Below are 27,074 nucleotides of genomic sequence, written 5' to 3'. Positions count from 1 at the left end.
AATTACCCTAATAGAGTAACTGATCAATCTTTATCTCTCTTAAATTTGGAGTGTTACTGTTTATAGTATAGAAATATATAAAATATTCTAAAGGTATGTACATTCATGTACCAGTCTCATGGAAATATGAGAGATTATTCATAAACATCTCTACTTAGTCAACAATGAAGTATGAGAAATATAATAGATTAAGAAAACAAGTGTCAATGCCTACGTTAAGCTCCTGATCTTCATTTTGAGTCATAATAGTTATTTTTCAATTAACATCCAATTTAATATCTTTGTTTATCAAAAAATTATAGAATGTATTTACATGCATAATTGGAAACATTAGTGATTTTTAAGAATTCTTGTATAGTACCTATATAAACCTGTCTTCTTTTACTCATAAATTTTAGAGTTAGCGAAACCTTAGATTAGCTCATTCAATTTCACTTTACAAATGGGAGAACTTGAGAGCAATAGAAATCATGTCTTTGTCCAAGGATGTGCTATTGAGCCAGTCACAAATTCAGATCACCCATCTTCTAATCACTATGCTGTGGTGTTTCCTTCTCATCAAGTTTTAGAACTTAGAGTTTCTTCTGCACTTAAAAGAATAAGTGATTGTAATCTGCTCTTCCCTACATTGGTGTAAAATTATAATCATGTTTTTGTTGTTTTAAAGGTCCTGAATCTCTTTCTGGCCTTGCTTCTGAGCTCATTTAGTGCAGACAACCTTGCAGCCACTGATGATGATAATGAAATGAACAATCTCCAAATTGCTGTGGATAGGATGCACAAAGGAGTAGCTTATGTGAAAAGAAAAATATATGAATTTATTCAACAGTCCTTCATTAGGAAACAAAAGATTTTAGATGAAATTAAACCACTTGATGATCTAAACAACAAGAAAGACAGTTGTATGTCCAATCATACAACAGAAATTGGGAAAGATCTTGACTATCTTAAAGATGTAAATGGAACTACAAGTGGTATAGGAACTGGCAGCAGTGTTGAAAAGTACATTATTGATGAAAGTGATTACATGTCATTCATAAACAATCCCAGTCTTACTGTGACTGTACCAATTGCTGTAGGAGAATCTGACTTTGAAAATTTAAACACGGAAGACTTTAGTAGTGAATCGGATCTGGAAGAAAGCAAAGAGGTAAGATTCTATAGATGTGTGAAGGTATGAATACATATATATATATACATATACACACATACAGATGATCCTCAGTTTAATGATGTTTTGACTTAAGATATTTTACTTTATGATAATACAAAAGCAATATCCATTCACTAGGAACCATGCTTCAAATTTTGAATTTTGATCTTTTCCCAGGCTAGCAATTTGTGGTACAATATACCCTCATTATGCTGGGCAGTGGCAGCAAGCTGCAGCTCCCAGTCAACCACGTGATTACAAAGATAAGCAACCAATATTCACCGTACAGTATACTGTATTCAGTAAATTACATGAAGTATCCAACAGTTTATTATAAATTATGCTTTTCTTTAGATGATCTTGCCCAACTGTAGGCTAATCTAAACATTCTGAGCATTTTTAAAGTAGACTAGGGTAAGCTATAAAGTTTGGTAATTAGGTGTATTAAATGAGTTTTGATGTACAATATTTTCAACTCACGAGTTTATCAGGAGCTAACCTCATTGTAAGTTGAGGAACATTTACAATACATATATTATATTGCCTGTATTTCTTATTATATATTTTCCATATAGATTTTTTGACATCATGTAAAATTTTATTTCACTAAAGAACAAAAGATTTAACTCAAGCAAATGATTGATAAATTAAAGGGTAATATAGTATATGTGTGAGTTTTCTCATCCTTAGTAATGGATATTTGTTAGATGAATGAATGAACGATCCAACAAATAGACAAACATCATCAGATTTAATCCTTACAATAACCTGGAAAGAAATATGTAATTATGTTAACTTTTCAGATAAGAAAATTAGCTCAGGGAGCATTAGGTCCCATAACTAGTGAGGGGAGTGCCGAGAGTTGAACTTAGAGCCCTTATTTACAAGTTCTGTTTATTGTTTGTTGCATCACATTGGCTCATATACATTGAAGATAACTTAGCAACAAGAAATATTCTTGTAGCTTCTTCAACTAAAATTACACTGCCCTATGCATTAGCCTGTTTGGATTGCCATAGCACTATACTATAACTGGGTGGCTTAAACAACCAAAATGTATTTTCTCACAGTCCAGAAACTGGGAAGTCCAAGATCAAAATACCAGCAGGGTCAATGTCTAGTGAGGGCTCACTCCTTGGGTTGCAGACAGACACCTCCTTGCTGTGTCCTCACATGGCCTGTCCTCAATGCATGTACATGGAAAGAGAGAGAACTCTGGTGTTTATTCTTCTTCTTACAAGTGCACTAGCCCTATCAGAATAAAGTCCAGCCTGTATGACCTCATTTAACCTTTATCACCACCTTGTAGGCCCTATCCCCAAATACAGTCATATTGAGGGTTAGAGCTTCAGCATATGAATTTTGTGGAGACAAAACTTAATCCATAGCAACCTACTTTAAAATATTAAGTTAAAAGTCTAACAGATATATAAGATAATTAACAAGAAGTCTAGGATAAAGCACCTTTACTTCCCGTTTAGTATTTGGAAATCTCAAAAACAGCAGGGTGTATAGTCTAAATACACCTTTCAGGCTGTATAGTCTAAATATTTTAAAGGATTGAGTACATTAAAGACATTTTATTAGAGATACAATTCTATTAGCTATCACCATGTCCGTTGCATTTTGATGGTTGTCCATGGAAGATACCACAGGTATGTGACATTCTTTTGATTTATTGACTATATCCCTTGAAAGACGCTTCAAGTATTTATAATGAGTCTCTGAATAATCTAGGTCATCCTCCACTTGTAGAAGTATGGGGCTAATATTGGAGCTGGAAGTAGTTGCCTTGACCCTAGCATTAGAGTTGCTTAGTTCAGGTTTGTGAGATAAAAGAAGGGAAATAAATATAGTGCAGAGACGTAATAGTAGATAGATCCTGTCACATTTCTATGTCTGTGGAAATAGATTCAGTACAAAAAAAATAGACTGTTTTTTATCAAATATTGTGGACTTTTTTACAGAATTTTTAATTTGAATGTTATGTCAGTTCAGACTTTGTTTATTTGAGTTTTCCTAAGGAATCAGATGAAGGCCAATTTTTGGAAAAATTGTTGTCTTTGTATTTATAAAATTGATTCTGAACTTCTGTTAAAATAAATTTAGTAATAGCCTAGTCTGGTTTCCTTTGTCTTGAATCTTTAGACCTACATTTAGCATTTGATGAAGACTAATGGCTACCATATGCTATCTGTTATATTAAAAAGGAAAAACACTATTTTATTACAAAGACCATCCATAAGATACACATTTTCTGTAAAAATTTGACATGATTCATACTCTTACTGTTTTTGTATATTGATCAAGGCTAAAAGAAACACTAACCTTTTTTTTTTTTGAGACAGAGTCTCGCTCTGTCGCCCAGGCTGGAGTGCAGTGGCCGGATCTCAGCTCACTGCAAGCTCCGCCACCTGGGTTTATGCCATTCTCCTGCCTCAGCCTCCCGAGTAGCTGGGACTACAGGCGCCCGCCACCTCGCCCTGCTAGTGTTTTGTATTTTTTTTTTTTTTAGTAGAGGCGGGGTTTCATCGCGTTAGCCAGGATGGTCTCGATCTCCTGACCTCGTGATCTGCCCGTCTCGGCCTCCCAAAGTGCTGGAATTACAGGCTTGAGCCACCGCGCCCGGCCAACACTAACCTTTTTATAAAGCAACTATCCACTGAAGCACCAGGGGTAGTTCTGTTTCTTTCTACTTCATGGCATTTTATATCTTGGAACATTGAGTTACTTGAAATTTCAAATGTTAGGGTAATAGAAGCTTTAGAGATAATTTAATGTGGTGCTTCTCAAATTGTGTGTCATAGTTTAGTTAGACTTGAGAAATCCCTTTAATAGGTCAGGGTTTTTGTTTTTGTTTTTGTTTTTGTTTTTAATGAAATAGTGATCTGCCCAATCGGCCTCCCAAAGTGCTGGGAATATAGGTGTGAGCTACTGCACCCAGCCAATGAAATAGAATAGAATAACGTTAGAGCACATTTCATGTCATAGGGAGAAGTCCTGGTAAAGGAAGCTTTTGCCGCCTGTGCTGAACTTTAATGTGTTGCTTGTCTAATTAGAATGCACCCACTTGGTTCATGGGCATAGTGTCTGTAGTTCAGGAGTTCCTAAGCTTCAGAAACACTGTTTCAGCTTTTTGAAGGCAGTGGTAATGAAGCCTTCCCAACCCTAGGCAGAACAGATTGCTTTCTTTTTTCGTTCCCAGAGGTACAAGGCATAGAGCATAGTAATAAATAATGCATCTTCTTGACTCATGCATCTTACAAAGTACTATCATATTTTAGGATAGCTACTTATATGCATGCATGTCTCTCCTTTTATGTGGTGACCTACTTAAACATGTTTGGTACAAAGTAGACACTCAGATCAAACTTTTCCAGCTCATTCAACTCTTGTTAATAAAACCATTTTGAAGGGCTCTCATAAATACTTTCTCTGATTAGGGCATACTTGAGATTGTCATTTTAATTCCAGTTATTTTGGACCAAATTTTTCTCTTGATTCAAGATTCACTTGAGTTAGGTTTTGTTGTTTTTGTTTTTGTTAGCCATGTTACCTTGTCACTTTACACCAGCCTTCTAAGAAAGTAATAATCTCTCATCTTTTCCACATGAATTGCTGTTGAAATGCAGTTGTATCTCATCCAGATGAAATTTTGTAATTAAATACTGAAACATCTATTTATCCCCTAATGATGCATTTCAATTTCTTTTATTCATTTTTGAATCTGGCTTTCTTTTTATGTTCTTTTACAGATTACCATATTGTATCAAATTTCCTGGCACTTTTACATCACAATTCCTTTCTTCTTGGTCAGAAATAAACCCACACAATATTGTTTTGCCCTCATTGCTTCATCAGTCTCATACTGTATTCTGTTCATCAAAGTAAGGCACAAATTATGCGAAATTCTGCTTTTAGAGGAATTAAGCTGACAGCAGATGCCCCAATAGATGAAGTCTTTGTTCTATGTTAGGAATGCTGCCTGTAGTACATTAATCTCATCATTTTGATTCTTTTTGTTTTAGCCTTTATTCTTTTTGCCTATTTTCATTTATTTAGCAGTTATCATATGCCAGGGAGATTAGATAATGGAGTATACTAATAAGCTATAAGGCATGATTTTCTCTCTCTCTCTGCTTCTCTCTCTCTCTCTCTCTCTGTGTGTGTGTGTGTGTGTGTGTGTGTGTGTGTATTTACAGTTGGACCCTGACTTACAATGGTTTGACTTAATGATTCGACTTTATAATGGGTTTATCATGAGTTTGCCCCATCGTAAGTTGAAGAGCATCTGTGTGTGTGTGACTTTCAACCTTTAAGTATGAATTTTCATATTGAGACATATGTTACTAATGCAAAAATGTTATCTTCCATGGCCTCTGTTAGACTAGTTTCATTTGAACATGTTATTGTTTCCATTCCTGAATTCCAGTAATGACTTATCTGCAATGCATCATTATAATACCTCCAAAATTATATTAATGCTTTGTGATAAAATTACAAGTGCCCACTGTTTATTATTCATACACTGAACATTTGTTTTTAGACATGTGAAGCCACAGTTATAAAGTTGGTAAATGCTTATACTCTGGAGCCAGATACTGGGTTATATAATTTCATTTTAGCTGCTTACTGTGTGACTTTACCTATCTAATAATCAGTTTCCTCATCTCAAAAAAGTGCATAATGTTACTGACTGCATTTTTGGGGCAGAATATTAAATGAGATAATAAACATGAAGTACTTAGCACAGTGCCTAATATAGAGCATTTGATAAATCATCATTATTAGTATTACCAGTTGCATGCCACACTGTTCCAGGTAAGTTTTCTTACAAGAATTACTACTCATAACATATTCCACTATTTGTCTTTTTTTGTTGTTTGCCTTTTGCTCTCTGTAATAAATTATTTTATAAGTTTATCTGGGAATGGTAATACATTTTATATTTTTAAATTGTTATATATATTTTTAATAATATATTTTATATATATTTTTTAATATAATATATTATATTTTAATATATTTTTAAATTGTTTTGATTACATTCTTGATATGGTAAGCTCCTTAAAATATTTAAGAAAATTACTTTTCTAAGGGGCATTCCAATCAGGAAATATTAACATGCAGAAACCTGAAGACAGGAAGCAAGAGGGTATATTTGGAGACAATTAGTAGTTTGGAATTCCTGGGGCATAAATCACAGGAGCTGAGGATGAGATGTAGGTAAGGAGTCTCGGTTTCCAGGAAGCAAGAATAGACTGGTATAAAGAGATGTGCTGAGCTGGAACTTTATATTTATTTTGCCTCTTACATCTGTGGTGAAGTCACACCTAAGTATCCTCCATTCCAGAGCAAACTAAGGGCTGTTTTTCCTACACCTTCCTCCTATTGGTCTCCAAAAGAAGAAAGGGAATAGTCACATTTCATCCTCTCTTTAAGTCCTAAGAGACTTCATCCTTCAAAGTACATTCAAGTAATTTGAGGAATTGTTTTTTTAAACCTCAGAAAATTTCTTGACTCATGCCATAGTAGGAATAATGATAAGCTAGAAATATGAATTTTTATTGAACATTAATAATAAAGAATGTTGACTTGGACAGATCTGAGAGAGCTTTGAAGGCTGGGCAAAACTGCCAAGAGTATGCAAAAGACAATACAAAATCTTCTCTCCCCAAATAGAAAGTAAATTTATTTTGGTTATGGATAGTAAAAACATTTTTATCTTCTGAAGCACCTACCACAATGCTGGGTACATAACAGTTGCCCAATAATTTTTTGAGTTTTGGTTGATTTATATGGATACTAGATTAAGAGCCTATAAGCCTTAACTCTACTATGAGCAAATCGCTAAATCTATATTACCCCGTTTCCTAATTTATTAAAGGAGGTATCTGTCCTATGATGCTTATAGAAATGTTATGAAGCTCTAAAAGCTATTTGGAAGTTAAAAATGTTCAAAAGTGTAAGGTGATGTCAAGAAAATTACTACTGTAATTCCATTTAAATAAAAATTTTTAAGTAAATTGAGTTATTAAAGTTATACTTTTGGGAACAAAAGTGGCATATTACTAAAGTAATTATAAAAGAAATATACTTGTTTTTGTGATGAGTGAGCTCTAGAATAATGAGTAAAAATGTCAGTGAGGTCCTTGTAATTCAGGTTATGTTAGTAACAGCTATTGTTAAATGTTCACCATGGACAAAGTACTATTGGAGGGCATATATTGTCTCATTCAATCTTTACGCCATAAGACACACTGTTATTCCAGCCTTAAGATGAGAAAAATAAGCATATTTTCAACAAAGGAAAACTTGCCAAAGTTACACAAATAGTACGTGGTTGGTCCTGGACTAGAATCCAGGCAGTCTGCTCCATAGTCACACTCTTAACCACTACACTAAATCTTAATAGTGTCTGAAAATGTACTTTCTTTGGGATAGTTCTGAAATAAAATAATACTATTTGTTGAAGAACTAGGTACAGATGTCAACTATAGATTTGGTGTTAACTTTCAATCACTGCACATTGAGCACAGGTTAACAGCATAGTCTGGAGTGTTTCAGAGCCCTCCTGCTTAGTCCTGAAAGGTCCTGTTCCTCTGGTACTGGCCTGCACTTTAGGCTGATCTGCTTCTGCATTCCACACTGATCTGTGAAGGTCTAACTCTACTTACAGAGCACTTAGTCTCCCAGAGTGTGATAGTTGTGCTTAAGGAGCATCCGCTTCTGAGTTTAAAGCTGCTGGGAGAGTCTTCCAAATCATTAGGAAGAAATTCTATGATGCATCATTAGCTTATGAGGTCTTGAGAACAGGAAAAACACTAACCGTGTCTTCCTTTATGTCCACAGCATATATAACATATTTATTAAATGGATGAATAAATAGGTGATGGGCAGTTACTTCTAGATTTCCATTTTTTCCCCCAATTATATCACCGATATATACATTTTTAAATATACTTGCTGCTTTGCTGATACTTTTCAATTTAATACTTTTATCTTACCTTATATGGGTTAAGGAACATAGTCCTTAGTCCCCAACCTAAGCACATAGTCTCTAAGAGATGTCAGCTACTCTCTGTGAAGAGTGCTATCCATGGAACCCAAGGTCCTTCTCCATTACTTCTAATTGATCACTAGGGACTGCCAAGGCTGCGTATCTTTGTCCACCTCTCTGCATCCCCAAGGCTTTTACCCAGTGTCAGACCTCCATCATCTTCCAGTTTTACTGCTACAGCCTCCAAATGGGTCTCTCCTCACTAGCGTAGTCTTGACAAAACAATAGATGGTCTTTCTAAAATGCAAATCCCGTAACAGTTCTGTCCTTTCTAACCTTTCAGGAGTTGCCCATTGCTCACAGTATGGAGTCTATACTACTTAACATGGCTACAAGTCCCTGCAAAACTGACCACAGCTGACCCCTTCAGTATCATGGAATAGTACACCTCACACTTCCCCACCCAGTTATGCTAATCTTTCATTCAATGGAATTCCCCATGCTTTATCAGTTTTCATCTTTGTACCTTTTTTCTCTGACAGGAATACTTTCTTACTCCATCCTGCTTCACCTGATTCATCCTGACCCACCACATCATTCTTATGCCAAATGTCACTTTATTCTACCCTGTCCTTCCTAGACTGAGCGAGGTGGTGATCTCAATATACTCTATACTACTCCTATTACAGTGTGTAGCGATTGCTTCTCTGTATCTTCCATTTGATTGTGAACCGATGAGGGCAGATACTAAGTCTATTATGTTCACTATCTTATTTTTCAAGTCCTAGTTTTGATGCCTGGCACATTTTTGGTAGTCAAAAATCAATAGTTACACCTATTACAAATAATACAATACTGTGATGGAAATTGTTACCATTTATCAAATAAGCACACGCCAAACAATATTCGTGTGTTATCTTGTTCAGTCCTTATAAACAAGGATGTGAAGTAAGAACCATTTTACGAATTAGAAACCTAAAGCCTAAGGAGGTTGGGATAATTGATTAAAGTCCATAAAACCAGTGATTGTGATTCAAACTCAAGTTTCTCTGATCCTCAGAATAGTAGTACTTTCAACTCTTTCATTATATAGATATATAGTTTATTTGCCCAGTAGACACTTATTAAGTATGTTATAATTTAACATTAAAAATCAATGTCAAAATAACATTATAGAAACTCTGTGCTCAATTTGGCAAAATGAATTTAACAATGAAAATTACACATTTGATTTGCATTTTGGGTTCTAGCTTGGGGATTATAAATGCAATTTTTCAGAATTTTTTTTCTTTCCAATTTTTTTGTATTACCATGATTTTCTATTGACTCAATATGTCTGAAATATGTTGCTTTTGTTCCCTTATATTTAATCATTGATACAAAAGTTTATGTGTGACATATCAAAAGCAAAATTCAGAGTAGTATATTAGAGTCATATTCTTCCACCTTTACTTTTATACTGGGCAAATGTTTGACTAAAGAATGGAAACAATTAACATTTTGTAAATATGAATAATCCACTGAAGATTGTCCTTTCAACATACAGCTTGATGAAGAAATCAACTGGGAATAATGTGGGAATTAATGAGTTAATATTTGAGTTTTCTAGCTGCCCTGTGGAAATGTTGAGTCTCATCACAGTGTCTTTTCCATTGATATGATATTGTTCCTTTGTTGAGAGTCTTTAATAGGGGTCATTTTAATTTTTAATATGCATAGTGTACAATAGAAATATTTACTGGTGCACAATGTACACAATGAAATATTAATACTAATATTTCTGAGGTTGTAGAGAACCTCATTTAAGCATGACTTAGGAGATATATATGTCACAATAGTAAAATACCCAGTATTAAAATAGTACCTGCCCAGTTTTAAAAATAAGTACTTTGGGTAATATTCTTTATATATTACATTTAAATATATATATGTGTGTGTGTGCGCGCATATACACACACACATATGTATACAAATATATATACATCATATGACCACATATTAAGTATGCTTTTGACCCTTAAATTCCAGATTTTTTTTTTTTTTTTTTTTTTTTTTTTGAGACGGAGTCTCGCTCTGTCGCCCGGGCTGGAGTGCAGTGGCCAGATCTCAGCTCACTGCAAGCTCCGCCTCCCAGGTTCACGCCATTCTTCTGACTCAGCCTCCAGAGTGGCTGGGACTACAGGCGCCCGCCACCTCACCCGGCTAGTTTTTTGTATTTTTTAGTAGAGACGGGGTTTCACGGTGTTCGCCAGGATGATCTCGATCTCCTGACCTCGTGATCCGCCCGTCTCGGCCTCCCAAAGTGCTGGGATTACAGGCTTGAGCCACCGCGCCCGGCCTTAAATTCCAGATTTAATTATATTACTTATTATAAATGTAGTAGGAGTATTATAAACTCCTACTAAACTCTATAAATAAACTCCCTATAACAAACCAAGTTTAAAAATAAAAACATAAACATTGTAGGATCAAGTCAGAGAACAAGAAAAAAAGCATTTAATCACTTACTCTCAGAGAATATTGAACAGTGTTTTCTTTGTTTTGCCTTACCCTCAAGGTCAAAATCATTTACTAGAGTAAAGAGCATTTTTAAAAGCATGTTACCCAGCCTGTGCAGGCCCAACAGCCACACCCACTCTGAGTTTCCTGATCCTTTTCTCCTCCAGAGTCCAGATCTGCTCCCTCATCACCTTCTCATCAGTCCTCACATCACATCTCTCTTTGCTTTAAGACTTTCCAAATGTATCATTTCAAATTCCAAAACACTCCAAAGCCATAGAAAATGAAAACTGGAACTTTAAAGATCATCTCCTCATTTTACGTATTTAAAAAAATGGGCTAAAGGAAGAATTATTTGAACAAAGCCACCCAGAAAGCGAGAGGTCAAACCAGGTTTCGGTTTCTTTCCAGTTCATTGTTGGTGGCTTTCTTTCCACTACTGTGGCCTGGGCCAGGAGAAGCATGAAAAAATAAGATTGTTGGCTCCACTGGAGGCCATAACTTGTTTTAAAAGTTCTTGGAATAGTCAGTTCAGAAATGGTGAGTGACAGATGTGGCTTGGCTGTATAAAGTCATTTACATCATCTACTTACTCCGTATATGGATCATTTTACCACATGATAATATATGCACATATTCTGCATATATGCAAATGAAATGACCAGCATACATACTTATTGTAATGATGTATAGTTATAAAATATTCATAGAGGCACTATGTTGAATTTAAAGAGCTTTAAAGTCAAGAGTTTTATATCCCAGTTTTTTTTAACCTACTGTTTTTTGCCAAATCAATTATATTATCCAGATCTACTTTACCAATCTGAATATTGTACTTTTCTGAGGTCACGTTCAATTCCAGTCCCTCTGAGGTTCCAGTAAAAAACCTGAGTATAATTTGTCAACTTTACCTGATTGGTAGTATGTGTTTTCACGTGGCAAAGCTTTCACATTTTGCTGCTTCTGTAAGCCTGGTTGTTGGTACTTAGCATTAAAAAGTCAGAACTACTGATTATTTATTTCTTGGAGAAAAAAGAAAATATTACAACTTTTCTAAAATGATTCAGTGTAACAAGATCATGCGAGTGACATCCCATTACTTTTGCCACATTGTATTGGCTAGAAGCAAATCACAGGTCCTGCCCATATACAAGGCATGACAACAGTGGCCAGAAATTTTGGAGACCATCTTAGAATTCTGTTTACTACAGAGTGCCATGAAGAAAGCATGTTTGCAGACATAAAGAAAAGATTCTTACATGTCATTCAACATACTGTCAATTCTTCTTCAAGTTTATAGATTAAACCTCTGAAATAACTTTTTTTAATGCCCACAAAGATACTGTCTCTTCATTTGGTATAACCCCTCACCCCCCAGTTACTAGTGGTGTTGGTGACAAATTCTAAACTTTAAGAGACTTTTTAAAATAATGTCTCCTTGCATTAGTTTAGTGCCAAGTTGTTTTATCTGAAATTGCTAAATCTTGAAGACTTTTTTCATTTTATCACCTTTCTTCCACTGCAATTCATGATACTAAATTCCACATAATTTTCCCTATATTCACCACACATTTTTTTCTTTCATTTGATATCTTCTTTTTAAATTTGGGCATGCATTTCCCCAAATTTTGATTCAATTATGGTTTTCCAATACATTTTTTAAATTTTCATTTATGTATTTATTTATTTTAGAAATGGGATCCGGCTATAACGCTGAAATTGTTCTCAAACTTGTAAGCTCAAGCAATTCTCCTGCCTCAGCCTCCCAAGTAGCTGAGAGTGTAGGCAGTTTTCCAATCTTTTAAATAACATTTTAATCAAATTTTTTCGTGTATCATGCATAAATTAGATGAAAGTGGAACTTCCCTGTTCAAATTAAAGCCTTCAGCCACTTAAGGCTGGAGTGAGATCTGTGCAGAACATTGGCTGGAAACACCTCTTCTGTAATATTAGTAGGACAGATGCCTTTCACTGCAACATACATACTAAATGTTGGTATGATTGTTGATTGAAATTTAGCTGTGCAGTTTATCATCTGCAGATGATAGACTTTCTCTAAGTTCTAAAGTACATTAATGACTAAGCGTGTAGCATTTTAGATATAATTTATACAAATTAAGTGTTTAAGCTTAATGCCTTTCTTATTTTGAAAAACTTACTATCATCTTTGAGAAGGTCTTGGTGACTTTTATATTAATGTTTTTATTTATTTTAATCTATCGACTATGTAAAAAGGATTATTTGTTTAATTTAATTTTAATTTCTGTATTGATATTCCTTATTTAACATGCTGATCAAAACTTTTGCTGTTTCCCATATTTTGGCTAAAAACAGTTTAGTTCAGTCACTTGTGTACTTATTTCATTTTGTTTGTTTTTCTTTCCTTTCTTACACTAATGCTCATTTATTTACATTATATATAAATTTCCAGAAAAAGCACTAACACTCCTCTCAGGTTATCATAGTTTATCTAGAGTAATTCATTGACATAAGCCCCGGTGCTTATGATTTAATCTTTCTAATATTCACATGTCACTTTTTCTGATGTTATTATGATTTGAAAGTAGGGGAAAATTCTTCTTACCGTTATGAGAATCAAGGTCTATCATAGGGGTTAGCTATGATGTGGCTTACCAGCCTCCCTTTGCAAAATGCTGACTTGGGAAGTGGAGCTTAAGCCAAATATGAGTATCATTTTTAAAATCTAATTTTTAACCATATATTGTTCCTGAAAGATGTATATACTTCTCTGGATCCAAACATTCAACTGCTCCATTTATTTACAAAATAAAAATGACATATATAAAAATATCACTTTAGACCCCTTGTGGTAGCATGGGTTCATTGTTTGGAGTGCTACATCAACGCTTTAGCATGAGCTGCACTTGTAATTCATCATCTATTGTTTCTGTTTAGTTTATTTTTACCCCCAGAGGACAAATATCTTAATGAATCATATAAAGCAACCTGAATTTAGTCTCTTTCTAGAAATTTGTAATAGTACCTATTTAAAAATAATTATTCACACCTAATTTTATAGTTTTTTAATGTACATGTATCCATGTGGGGGATTTACCTGTATTACATTTATTCAATGACTTTGACTTAGTCTTTATAAATACAACAACACTTTTTAAATGCATTTTTCAAATTCCACAAGATTAAATTACACACTAACAGTATTTTAGAATAGTGTAAATTGATTAGAAAATAAACATAATTTATTCTTGATAAGCATACCATTCAGCTGGTGAAAATACAAATATGCAGGTATACTAGGCAGTAGCCAACTACCTGAGCAATTTTTGCACATCAAGGTCATCAGTTATTGTATTTTACTAAGAAAACTGCAAGTATCATTTTGTAAGTCCATTAGAATGAAGAGAAGTTATAATAAAAAAGCAATATGCGCCCAAAGTAGTGCCTATAAAGTGTTGAAAGGGGTTTAAATAAGAGAGTAATTATTACTCTTCCACATTGATGGCAGGAAAAATCACTTTGAGAAAAAGCCAGAGAACATTAAGAAGTTCGCCTTGATTAACACACAGCTTCTATCTGTGAAAGACAAATTTGGGAGATTTGGTTGGAACTCTAAGTTGAAAACAAAAACTTCATCCATCACTAATATCTGAAACAGAGATATTCATCTATTCATTCATTCACTAAATGGTTATCAGTCATTCACCATACATACACTAAGCTTTGTGGACCACAAAGGTCTAAGTTACATGAGACTAGAATGAGGATGGCCATTTTTATTTATAGTTATATAAATAACTATATATATAAACAAAGAAAAGGTAAATGAGTGAACAGAAATTTCATAGGAATTTGGAATCTGGCTGAGAAAATAGTTATTTCAGAGATAAAATAAGGAAAACTGTCTTTTGATTACTGCCAATGTTTGAAATAAGTAAAAGTAAACCAAAAAAAATTGAGTCTGGGTGCTGAAAGAGTGATATTGCAGAATTAGGAATTTGGTTAAAGAAGTACGTTTAAGATTGTTTAAAAAGTCATTACTTAGATTGAGAGCATGCTAAGTTTGAACATTATTGGGCACACCTCCACTTTCCTACCATAGTTCAGACAGACAGTAGAATATACTTATATTGCTTTAAGAAGTTTTAAAATTAATTTGTAAACATGTAGAAGATCACTCGTCTAGACCTGTGAACTTTCCAAGTGTAGATATTCCAATAGAATGCTAATAAGGTAATAAGGGCATTTGATCATCTTTTAAATCATCTTAAAAATTCTGAAATATGGAGTGGCTCCAAGCTCTATGCATTAAAAAAAAAAAAAAAAACACTTAGAAGCATATGGTATCCATCCATTGTGACTATCTTTGGCTTTGCCATTAATGTTTTACAATTTGGAGAAGTAACACTATTCACCAATTCCTGGATCTACAACCCACCTATGGTCCCAGTTTGTTTATAAAGTCGTCCTCATGAAATAGCAAATGTATTCAGAAACATTTAACATATTTTAAATATAAGTTAATTTACAGTTCATATTATCTTGTAATGTTCATACAATCATACAGTTCATACAATCTTATAATGTTCTTAATATCCACCACATTCTTAAAGAGTTACCAATGTACTATGAGTACTTACAAGCACTTGCTCATGTACTTGAAATTAGTAGTAAGTTTACTTTCCTAACATTTAGTAGACAGGGTAGAGTTTGTGTGTATCCAAATGCATGCCAACTCTTACATTGTTCAATTTTCCATTTTGATGTTATTCTCGTATTGTGTTATATCATCATTACACAATCTTCGTGTAAAGATAAAATAGGTGTAAAGAGATAAAATAGGAATGGAAATCATATAAACTTAAAACTCAGATTTTTTTAGTGCATTGAGACTCTAATGCAAAAACATCAGAACACTATAAGTCTACATGTATTTTTAAAAAGTAATTCTGTAAGAGTGACCATCTTAGGTAAGCATCCTAAAAATAAATGTCTAAAATACAAGATGAATATCTTAATATTAAAATGTATTGAACTGTTGATCTATTTGTCTTCTTCAGAGAATGTCATTTTGAAAATGTGTCAAAAAGTAACATAAGTTCTTTTGGGTTCTTGTAATTTTCACAGAAAATAGTCATAACTTAGATAAGTCAGATAAGTCTTTGTCTTAGAACAAGTAATTGCATGATATTACTGGTAATCAAGGAGGAAAAATTTTTATGTACCTGTTCATGCCAGGATTTAATTCACCTTACAATTGGATAAAACACTTATGTGCAAAGAATCAGTCATTTATGTGTGGCACTTACATGAAGATTAATTACTCAGCAACTTTTTGTTCTGCTGATTACTGACAGCCTATACTGATGAAGAGTAGATTTTTATGCTAATATTCTATTATTTTGTGAGTCTTGATATAGACTGGAAAACTATGTAGGGATCAGATCTAGCAGATAACAGTTATACATATATATATATATAGAGAGAGAGAGAGAGAGAGAGAAAAGTAGATTTGCTATTATAATTCTTTGTACCTGAATGCCTCTCTACACAAATTTATTCACAGGAAATAATATCCTTTCTAGTTCTTAATTAATTTTGGTGAAAATTGTTAAAATTCTCAAATCCCATTATCTAATTGTTTTATGAAGAATGGGCATCTTACACAAGATTGCTTTTCTACAGTGAAGAAAAATGAGTGATGAAATGTTGCTCACATGGTTTTTATAAAATATGTAATGAATTTTATTATGGCCCAGAGAGTGCCAATCAAAGTCATTTTTAAAATATGAAGGCACTTGTTGAAGTGACAAGTCTCAGCCTAGGTGTATCACTTTACGGCCAAATGATGAATCTGTGTAACGTTGAGGATAAGACCTGAGAATTTCTTCAGAAGACCATGTGATGTTATGAGTAGTTTGACTGAGAATGTAACTAACGCCTGCCATTAGGTGATCCTCTTTCTTTGTCAGAGGAAGAAACCAATGACTTATTCCTGGATACATTTTTAATTCAGTGCAAATGCTAGAACAGAACACAAATATAATCAAAGCTAAATGCAACCCAAAAGTAGATTATAATCTATTTGCTACTGGCTATCATGTTGAACAATCAACTTCTCAGCTTCTTAGTGTAGTATGCAAGTCTATTTAATATGTGTCAGAATGTTGAAATTAGTCTTCAGTGAGAAATATTTTTGTAATTTCAAAGGCCATCTTCAACCTGACTTCTCAGAACTATGACAGAGTTATATACCATTATGGGTCCTAATTTTCTGTAGCTGTCAGTTAAGTTTTTCTGTTTTAAGAAATGAAAAGGAAATGAAAGAAGGCAACTAAATATGGACCCAGACATATAAGCTATCCTTCTTCAAGCAAATGCAAATATTTTGGTGAAACTCTTTCTGAAATATCAACACTCTTCTATGTATGTGAAATTCTTATTAACAATTGTAATATTGCGTTTAATTTTTACTATTTACAATATTGTGATAACAGGTTGAATGGCTTGTTGTTGTGTGCGCTTGAATGCCTACTGGAGGGTCTACACAAGCCTAAAGTTTAGAAAACACTGTACTAGATTTGATACTCCAATAAGGATTACAGATATTTCAGTTATCAGTGAATACTCAGCTTGTAGCATATTGCTGGTGTTCAAAAAAAATTAGTTGAATAAATTAATGAATTAATTACACTTGCCAAAAACTTATAAGCCAGTTTGCTGGCCTTCAGAAAGAGCGTTCATGAGTTTTTCCTCTCTTAATGTGTAAGTTAATGTTTTCTATTATCTCTGCCATCTTTGTCTTCTGAGAACCACAGAAAGAGAAATGTGTATCCTATCACTATTGTCAAAATATGAAGGATATTGTTCTTGTTGCTGTTTACCTAGATTTTGTTCTTTCAGCTTCACATGGCATATTAACATAAACATGATTTGTCAGAGGAAATCGAATTTTCCCACACACTGTTTATCTCATTTTACAACACTTCAGGCTCTAAAATATTTGCCAGAAATTAAAGATGTCTATTTAATATCTCTAAGGTTGTTTATTGATGTAATTTTTAACATATTTTATAACAATTTCTCTCCAAATGAGCACATTTATAGTAAATAACTCTGAACGCCTTAACCATGAATCTTAGTAACATGAGTGAAAACAACAGGTGGTATTTTCACACATAGGTAAGATATTGTTAAAGAAATATGTAAAGTCAAACATTAAACTGCAGAATAACCTAATGACATTATTATCTTCTAAGGTAAGGTTTCTCTTTCTCTTCTGCTCCTTTTCCCTTACTCTTCTGTTCCTTTTCCCTTTCTCCTCCTCCCTCTTCTCTTCCCTCTGTCCCCTGCTCCTCTAATCCACAGGGCAGTATTTTGCTCAGTACATGTGGCTGATGGCCTTTTGTAACCTCATAACACAGCAATCTGATTTCATGCTTACATTGTGAATTATGGTAAAAGAGTTAACATAGACAATGGTTTTCTGATTTCCTCCTCTTATTCAATCTCTCTTTTTCTCTAAAAATATCTCTACCTCAAGAAGAATAAAAAAACAAATTTATAGTAATAATCCTTTCTTGGCAGTCAAAATGAAAGGACTTTACTTTCTACGTCCATCTCACTTACAGAAACTGAATGAAAGCAGTAGCTCATCAGAAGGTAGCACTGTGGACATCGGCGCACCTGCAGAAGAACAGCCCGTAGTGGAACCTGAAGAAACCCTTGAACCGGAAGCCTGTTTCACTGAAGGTAAAGAAAAGAATCCTAATGTTAATCTTTCATTTGGAGTGCAGCTTGTTTAGCTGTTGGTCACCTAAAATAAATCACATATAATAAAACGGCACTTTGTAATAGATACAATTCAATTACCTCTAATATGTTGATAGACAAAAAAACTTTAAGTCTAGTGTTGTGGTTTGATTATATCTGCTCAATACATGGAAGAGATTAAGAACATGGAGGAAAAATATTTTAATGTCATCAAAACTTCTAGCTTCTGTTTTTAAATTAAATGGTGATTTCACAATGAGTTAGCATCTTAAAAACCCTAGTGAAAATGATCCTACACAGAATTTGCCTTAAAGGTAACTTTCTGGCTGCTAAAACTAAATGGATTGCTACTGCTAAATTGTGTTTCTTTAATGAAAACATCAGTTTCCAATGATTGTCCGGGTGAAATGGGGAATAAATACTGCCCTTGAAACTCAATACCTAACCAGTCACAAGTTAAGCCTGGTGCAGTGTGGGCAATAGATAGAAGAGATACGTCTTTCCTACAACTAATATTTCCTGTGGTCTGATATCCCTGGGAATTTGAGGTTTGGAAATATGCATGCTTTATATTTGACATTATTTTTTTCATAGGCCTAGTATACCTTCAGTCTTCTTCTATTCCCTATACAAATCATGCGTATCACTTAATGTCCTTTTCAAAACTACCCTCATCTGACCATGGTGGAAGAGCAGCTTGTTCCTCTGAATGGCTGTAACAAATATTTCCATTTAATTTACCTGATAACATATATTATCCTATGAAAACTCTTTCTCTTTTTGAACTCTTATATGTTGCTTTACTGTATTCTTTCTCTTCTTTTCCTCCATTCCTTCATTCCTTAGTTCCTTCTTTCCTCCTTCCCTTCTTTTCTTCCTCCTTTTCTCCATTCATTCCTTTTCTCCTTCTTCTTCAAACATATCTTCCCCTCCTTTTTTTGCCTTGGAGCAGGGATCCTGTATTTATATCTTTTGTTTTTCTTTTCTTTTTTTTGAAAACCAGATTTTTTTTGGTAAGGTTCCTGGGAGTTAGGTACATGTTCTATGCCTTTTTGTGTGTGCACCTAAGTGTACCTTTGTGCTTACAATGGTACTCAGAAGTACCTGTTGATTTCATTTAGACTAAGTGAAAGCAATGTGTGAGGAAGGCAATGACAAGTCAAAGCCAAACCATACAAATTACATTTTAGTGAACTAAATTAGTTTTGCAAATTACATAAGCCCTTCTAGGCACATAACAAAAAAATCCTAAATGGTTAGAAATGCAGGATTGTTGGAAGAGATCTACATTTTTACTATGTATCCTTTATAAAAGGGGGGAAGTTTTCTGCTTACCATTTTTAATGTCCAATTTAAAGTTCTTTTCTAGAATGACTTCAACAGAGTGCAACAGGATGATATGGTACAAGGAAAAGCTACTTCACATTTATTTGTAATTTACAGAGTTTTTCTTGTACAATAACACTGTGAGGCAGACAAAGCAAATACTGTTCGCTAGGGAACCATTTAAAGAAGCTGAATGATTTCCATAACTTCACACAGCTAATGAATGTGCTCTTACTACTCTAGGCTTAGAGAGCTATCCTAGCAAGACAGAGATGAGCATAGTAATAAAAAGACAAGACAAGGACATTGCGAAAGGATATTATGGAAGCAGAGATATTTTATCTACTATTATATGAACACTATTTCTGCAGGCTGTGTACAAAGATTCAAGTGTTGTCAAATCAATGTGGAAGAAGGCAGAGGAAAACAATGGTGGAACCTGAGAAGGACGTGTTTCCGAATAGTTGAACATAACTGGTTTGAGACCTTCATTGTTTTCATGATTCTCCTTAGTAGCGGTGCTCTGGTGAGTGAATATTAAGAAAAGGTGATACGGCACTAATCTTTAGAACATTCTAATACTGATGACGTATTAATCCTTTCTGTTTCATTGTCTTAGTATCCAATGCATGCATTTTTAATTATCCTACCTTGTATCCTCTAGACTGTAGATTTACTCTATAACTCTACATTTCTGGATTTATTTTTACTATGTATGTAAATATAATTTTAAGAAGCTAATCATTAATTTTTGCTTATTATTAAATAGCCCAGAAAGTGTAGCCCTTCAGCTTATTCATTAACACCAAAGGATGTGAATATTCGATTTCTCATTGCGTAATAAGAAAAGAGTTATTGGAAGCCCTGGGATGGGAATATATATTCTCTGACTTCTGATGAATTTTGTTTCTAAATGGTATTTATTATTATTATCTCTGATGGACAGTAGTAAGTCCTTAGGGACCACTCTCTGTCTTTTTCCAACTGTGTGCTCACTATTTTTGTGCTACTCAGGAAATAATGAAAGTTGGTAACAATAAATATTGGGCAGCATGCCTAAGAGATTCATTTAAGGATGGGTTTATCTTTATAAGAAGGTGTTCACTTCATCAGAATCAATTTATTTTTATATGAAAATTATTTATAAAAATATAAATATAACATACAGATAGAATTTTAGAGAAACACTAACACAAAGGAAATACTTAAGCCATAGACAGAAAAAGAGAGAGAAAGAGAAAGAGAAACAGAGTTTGCCTGATTAAAATGCAACTACAGTACAAGTTTCTTTAACTTCAGTTTATAATTCTAACACAGACATATATTTACCTGTAATTTTTCTGAAGAAAGAAATATTTTCTACATGCTACTTTAGAAGTATTTCACTGTTGAAAGCAATGCATACTTAGAAGTGAAACATCAAGATGTTCATAACAGAAGAATATATATTAGAATCTAAATGAAAAGCAATTTCATTTAATCATTGTCACGCTGTATGTTGAGAAACATAAACTATTAAAAAAACAACAACAAAAAAAAGAAGTGGATGAACTCAACTGTTTAGTAAAATTGGAGACTGTGAAGATCAATCACAATTTCTGCTTTACGAAAACACAAGTTTTCATTATTTCTTCAACCTCCTTTCTATAGCAAAAAAAAGAAAAAAGAATAGAAGGAAGCAAAATAAATGAAACAAAAGGAATACATAACTTCAAGTTGGAATGGCCACATCAGGATACAACATCAAGAACTATTTCCTGACTAAGTCAAATTAATTCATTGGAATCATACTTTGCTTTTTCTTCTACCAATAGTCTTTCCCCTGATGAAATAAGTAAAAGACCTTTGAGAGGGAAAAAAAAGTAACAATAACTATTTTTTCTCTGCCGTCCTATTCCAATGAAATGTCATATGCATATATGATTAGGTTTTTAAAATAGCTTATTGAGTATAATCATTTTTGAAAGCTAATGTGTAACATTTTCTTTATAGGCATTTGAAGATATATATATTGATCAGCGAAAGACGATTAAGACAATGTTGGAATATGCTGACAAGGTTTTCACTTACATTTTCATTCTGGAAATGCTTCTAAAATGGGTGGCATATGGCTATCAAACATATTTCACCAATGCCTGGTGTTGGCTGGACTTCTTAATTGTTGACGTAGGTATCATTCATATTTTTTTCTCTGTTCAACGCAGCTTGTCTTATTTATATACAAATTATAAAATAGTGAGTCTCAGAGCACTACGTTATGTTGACAGACTATAATAACCACTAAACGCATATACTCTATGAGAGTGTCATTTCTGGAAGACATGGGCTAATTTAATTCTGATTTAAAATAGCATTGGGGGATGGAAGCTATGGTAGTTCTCTAGTTATCTACGAAAGCTAAAGAAAAAACAACACATCAGCAGTTTGTAGGGAAAGTAGTGAAATAGAGAACTTAAAAGGTATGTTACTTAAATCCTTTATGTTGTGAATCAGCGGACTCTAATTCGTATCCCAGGACCATTGCTTGTTGATTTTGTGCCACTGAGTTAGTTTCTTGGCCCCAAACTTGTACAGTATTAAAGTCACTCAATAAAAACAGTGATGCTGTTGGGTGCTATAGTCATTTAAAAAAAAATTCTCGGGCGGTTGAGGCAGGAGATGGCGTGAATCCGGGAGGCGGAGCTTGCAGTGAGCCGAGATCGCGCCACTGCACTCCAGCCTGGGCGACAGAGCGAGACTCCGTCTCAACAAAAAAAAAATTCTCTTTGATCTACTCAAACTTTTTAAAGAATAGATTTAAATAGTAGATTATCTGGATTATGACTGCATTTTTGGGAGTAAGGTGTGCAGAGTATAGGGAAAGATAAGTCTACTTTATGCAGCAGTGAAAGTTTTCCTAGAATGTAAACTAGGTTTACGCAAGCCCAAACAGCCCTTTATAGAATTTGCATGCCCAATGATTAATACTGCATTTACTGAAAACAAGTGACTGACTTCAAGATGTGTTAAAGTTAAGCATCATGTTTTCCATTATCAACTTGGCAAAATTTCAGCTTTAGAAAGCTATAGCAAAACTATCCTGACTTCGTATTGTTTTACCCCAAAAAGATACTAACCCAGCAAGACTATGAGGGTTTCTTGTGGAAGGTGTTTATTGAGCTAAGAATCATGCATGCATTATATCTCCTTGATCCTGAACAAAGGCAAAGCTAAGGCTATTTGAAAAACTTAACAATGTTCCTGTGAAATGAGCCAATTGAGAGAAATCTCAAAGGAAGAATTGCTTTATCACATCAATAAGGGAGAAAGTTTCTAATATTGAGGTGTCAAGCATTAGAAGTTACATTATATTTCAATTTCAGAATTTTTTACACTATAATTTAAATCTAAATGTAATTTAACCCTTTAAAACTTCCTGAGGTTTGTTTTTTTCTATTACGCTTGTTACACATCGGCTTTTTGGTGGAAGTTTTTAAGTGTCATTTTTGAAACATTTTAAGAAAATAATTTTATAGAAAATTTTGTAGTTTGTAACAATAATACCTTTATTTTCAAAGTTCTGTTTTAATTATTTAATGAAGATCAGTATAGCACTCTATAAAAAGACTAATTACAGCACATCTCAAATAATGGAAGAAGTGTATTAAATATGATACAATTAATACATTTTTAAAAAGAAAAGTTTACAAAAATAGTGTCCAGTATATGTGGAATTGTCCAATACTAGCCTCTTCCTAGCTAAATAAATTGTAATCTTGCTTGAATGCAAAGTTTTGGTAAATTCCTTATTTAGAGAATTAGATATGTAAGATTTGTCATTTAGTCATGTATATTACCTACAAATGAATACAAATGAAGTAAATTCATTGCTGTGTGTATTTGGTAAATATTCATTGATTGGCCCTTTGGGGCCAGGTATCATGGCAGAAGCCATAAATTAGTGTACAAATTTTTGAGGAAGTTTTGTAATGGAATTTCTTTCTAAGTTTCTTACGTAAAAATAAACGTTAAACAAGTGAAAATGCAAGGTATTACCAAGACAAAATATCACCTTGAAAACTGATGTAGTTCATTAATTTCTGAGAATACCAATTATGATTAGTTGAATATACTGATGCATGGTAGAAACTTCTTGCTTTTTTAAGTACAATAGCAGTTTTTGTATTTTATAACTAGCTATAAGAAAAGCCATAAATTCAACAGCAACTTAATAAAATAAAGGAAGAATAGCCAATGACTTTTTTTCCACCTTGATTTCTTCTTTTATTTTACTAATTTTTACTTTGTTTTTTTCCTATTCAATTGATAAATTATATGACATTTAAGGATTTTTTCAGCTAGCTTTTCATTAATGTCCTAAAAGTTATATCGTTTGCATCAAACTGAAAATATTTCTTTAATTTTTTAAAGGTTTACTGAAAATGTCTGAACATTTACCTTCTGAATAATTATAAGCAAAAATTATACTTGTTATATATAGCAACTACATATTGAATGATGATTCTATTTATTAATTGTTATTATTTTTGTGTGTGCAGGTTTCACTGGTCAGTTTAACAGCAAATGCCTTGGGTTACTCAGAACTTGGAGCCATCAAATCTCTCAGGACACTAAGAGCTCTGAGACCTCTAAGAGCCTTATCTAGATTTGAAGGGATGAGGGTAAGAAAAATGAAAGAACCTGAAGTATTGCATATAGCCAAAATTAAACTAAATTAAATTTAGAAAAAGGAAAACCTATGCATGCAAAAGGAATGGCAAATTTTTGCAAAATTGCTACTTTGTTGTTTTATCTGTTGCATATTTACTTCTAGGTGATATGCAAGAGAAATAGGCCTCTCTTGAAATGATATAATATCATTTATCTGCTGTGCTTATTTAAATGACTTTATTTCCTAATCCTTCTTGGGAGTTTCCTTACAAATCTATATACAAAAAAAAGCAGATGCATTATTAAAGTACTGTGTGTAATGATATAATAATAATCTAAAGTAAATTCTGTATCAGGTGCTTATTCTTTGTGATGATATACTGTACTTAACGAGTTTTCCTGAAAATAATGTGAATCACACATGTGCCTAAGTATGAGTGTAAAGAAAAGAATGAAAGGAGTTGTTAAAATTTTTGTCTGTATAATGCCAAAGTTTGCATTATTTGAATATATTCAAGGTTAGATGGTTAGATATTAAGTGTTAACTGAATTTATAAAACTAGTAATACTAACTTAAAGATTACATACAAATCCACACCATTTTTATGATAATAAGGTAAAACACTTATAATGAACAGAAAATATAATTTTGACTCATTACTATAATTTATAAATTAACCTTAACTTACATCTTATTGGTCAGAGTCACACAAATTTTATTTTATCCTTCTTAAAGACCCAATAATCATTTTCCATCATTCGTAACAGATTAGAAATTTTGCCATTATTGACTTGTTATTCTCCATGTCTTTTGTTAAAGCATGAAGCATTAGTTTATAGATGTATAATATAAAAAATTAGTTCTGCTTTTTTAAAAAAAGTTATCAAAACAAAACACTAAATTGTGTGATTCCAATAGAAAATCATTGCTCTTTCACCTCCTAAGGTTTAGTTACGTTTATGAAAACTAAGCTGTATTGTAGACTTCCATTTGCACTTTATAGATTGTTTATAGCCTTATGTTCTCTTCTCAAGTCTTATAATAAATGTCACTTCATAAGAACATAAGACTTGTCTTCGATTTCCCTAACATATATGAAAACTTTTTCCTCATTATCAACAACTCAATACAATAAAATACAAGTAGTCCTCTTTTATTTCTCACAGAGAGCCTCACATTTTCACCAAAATGTTATCAGAAATTCTCTCTGGGGTATGTAAAAATTAAGTCTGTTTTCCAATTAGATGTCACTTCGTTTTGTTTCAGACTGGCAGTTTCAGTTCTGGAAAAAAAATACCATTTCTCTACATTCTACTTGAAAACATGTTGCCTGAATCAAAATAATATATTTTATATGGGTTACGAAATCTGAACAATGCTAAACTTTCGAAAATATTATAAACCTTTTACATCTGACCGTTTGAAAATTTATTAAATCCATTGGTCAAGTGCTCAGATATTTGCATACATTACACTTCATTGCTATAAAAAAGTTGGTCTTGTGGGTATGCTTTTAATTTTCTCAGAAATAACCGTATCTATAATTATTAATCAATAATACCCTTTATATTAAAAGAGGTTACCTTTTCAAACTCGGAGTTTTAGACATAAAATCCTTATAAATGTTGATTGTGATAAAACTAATAAATTAAATGGTCAGATTTATGAATATGGCTCTATTCCTCATAATGACAGCATATACACAGCACTAAAATGACTGATCTCTTCAATACGTGTTTGGCATTGTAGAGTCAAAATAACCTTACACTTGATTCTATTTTTTATACTTCTAGTGTTTGGATTTTTTTATTTTGTAAAAATATAATCACGAGCGATGGTGAGGTTGGATATAAGAATGATATTATGATTGGGAAGTGAGATTTGAACATACTCAGAAACTCTCATTTAATTCTTTGCCCTAGCAGCATAAAATCGCAATAGCTGCGTCAAAGCGTAACACAGGCACTCATTTTATTTTTGTTGTTCTGTTACTTTTTCAAAGCATGTGCTTTTATGCAACATTACTGAATAAAGCATGTTGTACAGTGCTTCATAAGAAGTTAGAAAGTAACAAATAAATTATCATCACGTTGCACTTTGTGTTTTGCATGTTTTATGCACATTTCTGGCTGACAGCTTTTAAACATTTATTGTATTTCAAATTTCCAGTCCAAATTTTTCAACTTGTAAAATTAAACTGAGTGAACTGATGTCGCTAATATCTAGGGTAAAATAAAATTTGTATTTAAATTTGTATTTTTAATTTCCTAACCTAGGAAATCTTAAATACCTTCTTTTTCAAAAGAACTCAAGTCTTAATTGATAGGGAAACAGACAGAGAGCATCATGAACAAAAAATAACACCAAATGTTCTGTCATATCAGATTTCTAACTAATAACAAACTATATATTTCTATTTTGTATAGGATAATCTTGCTCCAACTTGGATGGGGTGGAGCGCTGGTTCCTCCCCTGAGCCCTTTATTATGGGTACTGTATTACCCCTTTTGCTACCTTTAATCCTTGCACTGTGACTTATGTGTAGTGGGGTGAGGGAGGGATTGGGAAGGGTACTATTATTGCACCACAGTAGGGAAAATACAGTATTTACATCCTAATCCCCTCTTTTCAATTGTCTTAAATTTCATTTAAAAAAAAAAAAAAAAAAAAAAAACCTTTATGAATTTACCCTC

The 27,074-nt window shown here is 33.1% G+C and overlaps 1 protein-coding gene across 8 annotated transcripts in view; it reads left to right on the top strand.

Annotated features, from left to right (window-relative positions):
- SCN1A (sodium voltage-gated channel alpha subunit 1) overlaps positions 1-27,074 on the top strand; it is an 81,532-nt gene that overhangs the window by 37,191 nt on the left and 17,267 nt on the right. For all 8 annotated transcript variants that reach the window (XM_031936565.1, XM_023188155.2, XM_026454143.1 and 5 more), the window contains 5 exons: positions 668-1,150; positions 18,263-18,383; positions 20,102-20,256; positions 21,723-21,896; positions 24,269-24,391. In XM_031936565.1, coding sequence (XP_031792425.1) covers positions 668-1,150; positions 18,263-18,383; positions 20,102-20,256; positions 21,723-21,896; positions 24,269-24,391 — 1,056 coding nt within the window. The remainder of the gene's footprint in view (positions 1-667; positions 1,151-18,262; positions 18,384-20,101; positions 20,257-21,722; positions 21,897-24,268; positions 24,392-27,074) is intronic.

This window comes from Piliocolobus tephrosceles, chromosome 11, assembly GCF_002776525.5.
Source record: "Piliocolobus tephrosceles isolate RC106 chromosome 11, ASM277652v3, whole genome shotgun sequence".
Classification (NCBI taxonomy): domain Eukaryota; kingdom Metazoa; phylum Chordata; class Mammalia; order Primates; family Cercopithecidae; genus Piliocolobus; species Piliocolobus tephrosceles.
Note: the sequence above shows the minus strand (reverse complement) of the source record. Positions and strands in the feature narration are given on the sequence as shown.